Source organism: Phacochoerus africanus, chromosome 7, assembly GCF_016906955.1.
Source record: "Phacochoerus africanus isolate WHEZ1 chromosome 7, ROS_Pafr_v1, whole genome shotgun sequence".
Lineage (NCBI taxonomy): Eukaryota > Metazoa > Chordata > Mammalia > Artiodactyla > Suidae > Phacochoerus > Phacochoerus africanus.
The window spans coordinates 6,744,540-6,753,548 of record NC_062550.1 but is presented as its reverse complement, the minus strand read 5'-3'; the positions used below and the strand labels follow the sequence as shown (position 1 = coordinate 6,753,548).

At 51.6% G+C, this 9,009-nt stretch overlaps 1 protein-coding gene across 3 annotated transcripts in view; it reads left to right on the top strand.

The window, feature by feature from the left end:
• Window positions 1–3,223: 3,223 nt before the first annotated feature.
• Window positions 3,224–9,009, top strand: part of SREBF2 (sterol regulatory element binding transcription factor 2) — a 65,692-nt gene continuing 59,906 nt past the window's right edge. Inside the window, exon 1 of one of the 3 annotated variants that reach the window (XM_047786125.1) lies at window positions 3,224–3,478. In XM_047786125.1, the coding sequence (XP_047642081.1) occupies window positions 3,391–3,478 (88 nt within the window). In that variant the 5' untranslated portion in view covers window positions 3,224–3,390. The remainder of the gene's footprint in view (window positions 3,479–9,009) is intronic. The other 2 variants (XM_047786123.1, XM_047786124.1) reach the window with 2 other exon arrangements.

Genomic DNA, 9,009 nt, shown 5'->3' with positions numbered 1-9,009 from the left:
CTTCGCAGCACTGTCCTTGATGAAGTTTCCGTTGTTAGGAAGGGACCAGAAGTATCTGAGGAGGGTGTTTAGCCCAAGACAACCTTGGAGTGACATGGTCTCTGTCCTCAGATATCCAGGGATGGCCGTGATCAGGCACAGGGAAGAATCAGCTTGTCATCTCTGGCAGTGTTGGGAGACCCCTGGCCTGTGTGTAGGGCCTTTGGTGGACAGGCTGCAGCTCCGCAGGAGGCAGTGCTTTGTAAGGGGAGGGCTGCTCCGAACTGGATTGGTCAGACAGCAAGCTCTCTGTGTCAGGGCCAGGGGGCAGGGAAGCTGCAGATGGAGGTGGGCCTTGAGTGGGCACTGCCCTTCAGTGATGTCCTTCCCAGGCAGAAAAGGGAGGGGCTCCAGTAGGAATTCTAGCTCTTAAGCTGACTTTGCCAAGTCAGGGTCTGCCTCTTAAAAGCAGAGACACACAACTGTCTCCAGCTCCTCACTGCTACCAGAACCCAAGGGAGACCTGGAGTCTATCTCAGCCCATTAGACTTGCTGAGTGACCCCTGGCCCACCCCTTCCTTGTGTTGTGGCTTCACTGATGTAATGAATTTGATAATGTCTGAACCCTCTGTCCAGCCCTAAATTGCTTCTCCGAGGTCGGGGCCTGGCTTCTCAGTGACAGGTGCTCTTCTCTGATGGTTCTTTGTTCTCCCATGTATTTGCTGAGCACCCACTGTAAGCACAGCCAAAGAGAGGGGCCCACTCTTACCCTGTCTTCACCTCTGCCCCATCTAGCATCTCTGTCCTCCTGGGTTCTTCCTTCTACACCTTCACTTCTCTCCATTTTGGCTGATCCCTTCTCCACCTTCAAATGGGCTCAAGTTTCCCCATCTGACACCTTAAGAGGTACAAATAGAACTATTCTGCTCTCGTCCCTGGGCAGGTCCACCTGGGAGCTGTGGGAGCATCTGTAGAGTGGGAGGCACTGGGTCCACTTACCTGACCTGGTGCTCAGAGATCCCTCTGCAGAGGTTTACTGAGGCTCTGGGATGGGAAGGCATTGGACCACAATGAAAGTGAGCCATATGGTATGCCAGCATCACCCCCAGTGTGGGGAGCCCTGTGCGAGCCACTGAAGGGTACATGTGAAGATGACACTGCCCAGCTCAGTGCCTGGACCAGAGCAGGGCAGCGGGGTTTGATTTTGTTTCCGGGTACGACTGGTGTAACCTATACCGGCTCTTCTGCATGTAAACAAGAGAACATTCCTCTCTCCCCCAGGTACTTTATTATGTTATACATGTTCATTATAAAAAGTAATTTAAATAATACTGAAATGCCAAGAAGAAAGTAAGATTCACCCTGGGAGTTCCTGTTGTGGCTCAGCGGGTTACAAGCCCGACTAGTACCCATGAGGATGCAGGTCTGATCCCTGGGCTCACTCAGTGGGTTAAGGATCCGGTGTTGCCATGCACTGTGGTGGTGTAGGTTGCAGATGTGGCTCAGATCCTGTGTTGCCGTGGCTGTGGTGGAGGCTGGCAGCTGCAGCTCCGTTTTGACCCCTAGCTTGGGAACTTCCACATGCTGCAGGTTTGGCCCTAAAAAGCAAAAAAAAAAAAAAAAAGAGAGAGAGAAAGTAAGATTTACCCTGAATCCTACCACTCCCATAATTATAACTGACACTCAGCTATTAGGCCTTCCATCCTGCCCTTCATGTGACACACAGATCCTTGTTTTCTCAGTTATAATAACTACCTTGCAGGGGCCCTAACCATATGTCAGGCCTTATTCCAAGTGCTGGCTTCCATCAGCTGCTTCTGCTGCAGGGCCTTTGTGTTGTTTGTTCCCTTGGCTATACCAGATGCAGTTCTCCTCATAATTCAGGTTTCATCTTAAATATCAATGTTTTCTTTACCGGACCAGAGGCTCTCAGAGGGCAGGAATTGTCTCTTTGCTTGCCCCAGAGATGTTCAATAAATATTGTCAAATGAATGTGCAATGTGATTGGTTGAATTGTGTGATTCCACTTTCTTCACAACTATGAGGGACACTATTCCCATGTTAGAGATGACAAAACTGAAGCTTAGGGCGTTTATTTAGCTCAGAGTCACTTGTTCATAAATGGACCCGTATGCCTGCTTTCACAGGGCCTGTGAACTCTGTCTTGACCACCAAGCAACAGCTGCCTCTCACAGACCAGCAGTAAACATACTTTCCCCTTTTAATACTGTGAAAGTCGTTGTCAACAGATAGACATTCATGTATGTAATGTTTAATGATGCCATGATAATTACATTGTGTGGATGTAATTTATTCAGCAGGTCGTTATTGGGCTTCCCAATTTTTCTCAATTTACAGAAGACTATGATGAACGCCTTTGAACACACAAACTTGCAAATTTTCTAAACACTCATACTTGTCTTCCTTATTTATAAATTCCTAGAAACGTGCACATTTGTTTATATCGTGACCAGTTGCAGAACTGACAAGAGTGGGAATCCGTGGGTGGGTTGCGCCTCATAATCCCTGCATGATGCTCATGCCCGGACCCAACCTCTGGAGGCCTGTGATAGTTCCAGGCACTGGCATTATTTTAAAGGACTGCAAGGGATTCTGATGTACCGGGGTGAGACTGGGTGAGACTGTCGGAGTAAGCGCGTGGTCGCGGCAGGTGCAAAGGCGCATAAATTGCAAAACATGCTCCACTCTTAGGCGGTTCGCGAGCTTTCGTGGCGCCTTTGTAAGGGGCTTAAGCTGGAACGTGACTTTAACGATCTAAGGATTCCTCCGTGCTCCAGTACTAGGGGTCTAGGTTTGATTCCACCCGCTTCCCCAGCGGGCTGGGATCCTGGGGAGGGCGGGAACAGCTGGGAAGATGACGTAATGTGCTTAAGGCTGGCTTCGGGGGCCTCCCGCGGCCGGGGACGGAACTTGTTAACCCTTCAACTCCCAGCAGTCTGAGGTAGTAGCTTGCGGAGCCAAACCAACAAAAAAGGGAGCGGTTCCTTTAAACTAGGGGAAGAAGGTTGGACTGAGGACCCGGAGCCTTCTCTTCGCATTCGCTAAGAGGCCGCCAGGGGAGGAGCCTTCTTATGCAAATCTGAGCTGCTGATCGTTGACGCGCCATCACCCCACGCGCCGCTCCGCAAGGCGATTGGTCAAGACAGGCCTGGTCCCATTGACAACAAACAAGGGGGTGCGCGGCCTGGGGGCGGGGCCGCAGAGGGCGCGGGTTGGGGCGGGGGAATCCCGCCCCGCCCCTCCCGCGCAGCGCAAACATGGCGGCGGTTGGCACCGGCCGGTGAGGCGGTACCGGGCGGGAGCTCTTGGGTGTCATGGGTGGTGACGGCGGCACCGCCCTCGCGTCTCCCTGAGCGGGACGGCAGGGGGTCCTCTGCGCCGAGCCGGGCGATGGACGAAAGCGGCGAGCTGGGCGGTCTGGAGACCATGGAGACCCTCACGGAGCTGGGCGACGAGCTGACCCTAGGGGACATCGACGGTGAGTGATGGGTGGGTGGGTGGATGGGAGTGCGGGGGCGCGCGGAGAGGAAGGGGTTACGGCGGCGCGCGCGGGGGCGCGTACGCCCATCCCCCGGCACCCCAGTCTCGCGCGGGAAGAACCGGCACGCGCGGTCGCCCCGGCAGTCCCCAACCCTCGGCGCTGCGGGTTTTAGCCCAGCCCGGCCGCTCGGTTTCGGCAGACCATGGGATCTTTTCGGGGGCGCCTCGTATCCGGAAGCGCAGTCGTGGGGCCGAGAGCGCGGAGCCGGGGGCGTCGCGGGGGAGCGGCCTGAGGGGAACGCGCGGCCGCCGCTTCCCTTGCGCGCCTACACGCGCCGCCCGAGGTCCCGCTTGCCAGCCAGCGGGCCCACGTCGCACCTGTCACTCCCCGCCCGGCCGCGTGGGCAGCTTGGGATTCCCGGGGCCGGGCCCCCAGGCTCCGCGCGCTCACCCCTGGTCTTTTCCGGGTTGAGCCACGGCCCAGTTTCTCCGTGCTTCGGGAAACTTTGGGCAGCGAGCGGCCGCAGAAGCAGGTTGCTGATGAAACGAGCGGTGGCGGCGTAACGTGGACGCATCTCTCCGGGGTTGAGACCCGGCCGCTCCTGCTGTCGTTCTGCACAGGGAGTTGAGCAGCAGGAGTTTTGAGTTGTGGCCCCTCGGGGACAGGCTGGGGAGCGGGTGGCCTTTGTTCCGACGACCTTAACAGCGGAAAGGAAGAGCTGGTAGGAGCCCAGGGATGCTCTCTTGCAATACTCTCATTTGGTGGCTACGGAACCTAAAGTTTGCAGAGGGTCAGCGGCTTGCCCGGGATCCCCCAGCTGGTTACAGAGCACACAGTTCCTGGGCCAGTGTTGGTGTCGCCGCTACCTGATCCTGGGGGGTGAGGAGTCCAGTGAATAGGTTAGTCACCAAAATAATAATTCTCAGTAGTTGGGCTCTTCCGATGTTCTAGGCCCCAGACGCTTGATATTGTTTCACTTATTCCTCACTACAGTCACTCGAGATAGATGTTCTTATTGCTCCTACTTTACAGGACACTGAGAGCAGGAGGTGTTAACTTTAGATTGTCCAGAACCCATGCTCTTAATCAGTAACTCACGTGCGTTTTGCTCTTGAGTTTACCAAGTGCTTTCAAGTCCAAGATCTCACTACAGCCTTGCAGGCAGGTAGGATGGCTACCATTTAATTATACAGATGAAGAAACCCAGGCAGCAGAAGATTCTCTTCCAGGGGATGAGATAGTGGCAGAGGCTAATTGAAAAGGATCTGTTTCACATTTTGCTTTAGTTACATTTCACCCCTGGGCCTGACCTTGCTTTCTGATTTTGGTCATCCAGGCAGTGTGGTAAGATCCTTAAATGAAACCTCAAGTCTAACCACAGACTTTTCCACTGAGTGCTGCTAAATACAGAGATGTGTTGACAAATGGGGGAGGGAGGTTCTTAGAACTTAACAAGGGCAGCTAACATGTTGTGAGTATTTACGTGCCAGGCACCGTATTAAATCCTCACACATATTAATGTTTTAGAGTCTTTTTTTTTTCCTTAGTTTTATTTTAAGGCCGCACCTGCAGCATATGGAAGTTCCTGGGTCAGGGATTGAATTTAAGCCACAGCTGCGACTGGGGCAACACCCAATCCTTTAACCCACTGTGGGGGGCCAGGGATGGAACCTGCACCTGAGCCCCTGCCCTGCAGTTGGATTCTTAACCCACTGTACCACAGTGGGGACGCTAATGTTCTCAATTCTTAACGAGTTCCATCAGGGAGACTCCTTGTCATACTACACTCCTCCCCTTTTTGTGGATCCTGACACTGAGGCTCAGGGCGGTTCATTAACTTACCCAAGTTTACATAGCCAGTAAGGAGTATGTCCAAAGCTGCCTACCAGCAAGCTCACACAGAGAAATTTGTGTGCATTTTGCATTCCCATTCCAAAATTGATCCCTATTTGTCTTAATTTGTAATGTGTTAAAGTACCTAGTAGTTAAGTATTAACCTTATCCCCATACATTCCTGAGTAAAATGTACATTCTGGAAACTACCAGAGGGGTTCAGTGGCTTCACGGGGCTCCATATTAGATTTGGAGGAAAGTGGCTCTCTGTCTTCATTGGTCAACAAGTATTCAAGTGCCAGCTGTGGTTTCTGAGCTTCAGGGAACATGGAAAGATAGAAAAGATATGGATAGATATGTTGTGGCTCAGCAGTAATGAACCCAGCTAGTATCCATGAGGATGCGGGTTCGATCCCTGGCCTCGCTCAGTGGCTTAAGGATCCCGAGTTGCTGTGAGCTGTGGTGTAGGTCACAGACACGGCTCGTATCCTGTAGTGCTGTGGCTGTAGTGTAGACCTGCAGCTATAGTTCCCATTCACCCCTAGCCTGGGAACCTCCGTATGCTGCAAGTGTGGCCCTAAAAAAAGCAAAACAAAAACAAAAACAAAACCAACAACAACAACAAACAAAAAAAGAATAGGAAAGATAGAATTTTATGACTTCATGGAGCTGGAGATGAATAATGAAACTGTGGTGCCAAGTACAGAACAGCTCACAATTACCCAGAGCAGTGATGGGACATCAGCATTGGAGGGAGCTCGGTAAAGACTGGTTTACTAGGATGGTCACTACAAGGCCCTTCACCTGGGCCTTGGAGGAAAGCAGCATCGGGCGGTTGAAGGCCAGCCATCTGCAGATATAAATTTCCCTGAATACTTATCCATTCATCCCTCTCCATAATGTCAGCCCCATGAAGCCAGGGCCTTTATTTTGTTCCCTTCATCTAGAATTAAGTATTTTGTGGAATACCTGAATGATTTCAGGGACCTCGAGCTAGGCAGGATTCTAAGTTGTCCTAGGCCCAGCCCTTGGTGTTGGGTTAGATTAGGGCTGGCCAGCCTGGATGCTTCTAGAAACCAGCCAGGTGAGGAAGGAGAGACTCCGTGTATATGAACACATATACTTCCTTTGTGTGTGGTGGAAGGGGGTGGGTACCTGTAACCTGGAGAGCTAATGCCTGCCTTTAGGAGGCAGCCCTCTGGGTGTGAAATGATGATACTGAGAGGAGGATGGATGGGGATGGGAAATGGCTGTTGTGTAAGATGCTGGGCGTGATGGGACGTGGCCTCAGTGAAACTTGGCCCTTAAGGCAGAGCAGAGGTGGAATTCTAAGATCCCATCAAGGCCTTGATCCTGGGTACCAGGAGGGTTCAGACACCAGCAGGAAGAGCTGGTTTGCAGAGGTGATGAAAATTTGTCCTAAATGGACTGAAATTGAATTGCTAGTAGGAAATGGGAGGCAGATACTTAAGAGAAGGTTAAAACTGGGGATGCAGATTGAGGAGCAGACACCCAGATTGGTGGGTTGAGGATAGAGAGGAGAGAAGAAGATGGAGCCAGAGGTCAGAGCAGGTGAGGGAAGTGGGATAAACTAAGGGGAGGTGAGCTTTTCGAGGAGCTGTTAGTGGACGATGGAGACAGTGCTCCAGAGGACGGCAAGGATGACAAGGCCACGGAAGGAATCATGGGGTCTGGCAGTTAGGAGGCCCACCTTCGACAGCATTCGGATGGAGCAGGGCTGGGAAAACGAGAAAGAAGTCAGGGGTGACCAGGTGGTGGGCGAGGAGAGGCAGCTGCTCTCTTTGGAGAAGGTTGAAGAAACTTTTCAGCGAGCTAATTTCTATCTTTATGGGTTGGCCTATTCTGGACATTTCATATAGATGGAATCCTACAGTCTGAGGCTTTCTTCACTGAGCATAATGTTGAGTTTCATCTGTGGGGCCCCACAGTGTTCCCTTACATGGCTAGACCGCATTTTGTTTATCTGTTCTTCGGTTGTTGGACATTTAGGTTGTTGCCACTTTTTGGCTTTTACAAATGAAGCTGCTCTGAACATTCGTGCACAGATTTTTCTGCGGACATACGTTTTCTTTTCTCTTGTGTGGATCCTCTCCGTTTTTTGTTTGCTGTCTGTTTTTCACTAGGGCTTTTGATAGCCCTGTTTATTCACTTGCTTACTTTCCTTGTTCCTGTAACTAATTCAGCCCTGTTTTGTGACGGAAACTCAGTACGGTGGTCAGTTCCTTTTGTCCCCTTGTTGGGGTCTCTTTTGGAGCTTGCCCTGTTTGTGCCCCAGCTGATGGCTGTCTAGGTCTGCTGCTGTTCTGCACTTATCCTGGGACTACCCTTAACCATCCCTGGGGGAGGAGGGGTATGTTGAAGCTCCTGCCCCCTAGTTCTTGTTTTGTTTTGTTTTCCACTCCCTTACTTCGATGTAGCATATCATCCAGTACCTTCCTTCAAAAGAGATAAATTGAGGGGGGGCTTGCCTCTCTAAAAATATCTTTATTCTCACCTTTCCAATTTGATAATTTGAGTGAGTTAGATTCTTAGGTTGAAAGCATCGCTTAATTGTTTTCTAGCTTCTAGTAGTTGAGAAATCTGATACCATTTTGATTCCCGACCCTCTGTGTGTGACATGTCTTCTGGAAGCTTGTGCCATCTTATCTTCATCCTTGTTGCTCTGAATCCCATGACCGTGTAGACTGGCGTGGCTGAGCTGTCAGTCATTGTCCCTGCGTGGTGGGCTCTGAAGGGCTCACAAAGTCAGATACCTGCCTTCAGGCCGTCCTCCTGCACCCCAGTCGGCAGAGAAACTTCCAGCTCCTTAACCTTGGAGTGGCGCTGTCTTGGGCCTCTGCTGGCTTCTCTCAGCATCACTTCCATCTTTGGCAGAGTCCCCTGATAGTACCTGGCACTAAAGAGGGCTCTGTCAAGGTGGGTCTAATGGGGAAAGGAAAGCACTTCAAGTTTGGGGTGTTGGATGGGCCCCCAGTCTTGGTGTCCACGTCACCGGGAAGCTTGGAGTGGCCCAGCCCGTGTTTGGGAGGGAGTGGCTACACCACTGGCAGGGGAGGTGAGGAAAAGGGGTAGAAACTGACTTTGTGTTTCTCCAGTGAGTCATGCCTCCCAAAAACAGCTCAGTGAGGTGAAGCTCAGATCTGCTTTTTACCTGTGGTACCTTTTTCAAGACACAAGCTCTGTCTTGACACTTGAACATGTGTCACTGTTGCTAGTGTTTGGGTTGGAAGAGCTGCGTGGCTCTTAGCGTATGTGTTTTCTACCAGCTTTTAGCTCCTGATCTCACCGGGCTCCAGCTCCCGGGACACAGCTGGGGTTGCTCAGGCCACTGAGACCTTCTGCTTGGGTTTTGCCTCCTTCCTGGGTCTGTTTGGCCTCGCCCTTGACAAACGTTGTGGCGTTCACGCCCAGGCCTTTGGCCCAGTGTTCTGGAGCGCTGCATGCCTCTCACGGAGCAGTCGTTTCTGTCCTTCTCACACTCAGCTCAGGTCTTCATATTTTTTAAAAGTATGCTTTTGTTTCTCTCTGGACTAGTGTTGTCGTTTAAAAAAGAGGTTCTTAAGCAGCTTTAGTCACGTAGCACTCCCGAGCATCACATTGTCCGCCCTTCTGGCTTCTCGTCTGAATGTGCAGGCAGGTTGTTACAACATTTTCACCTGCAGGTTGCTGTGTGT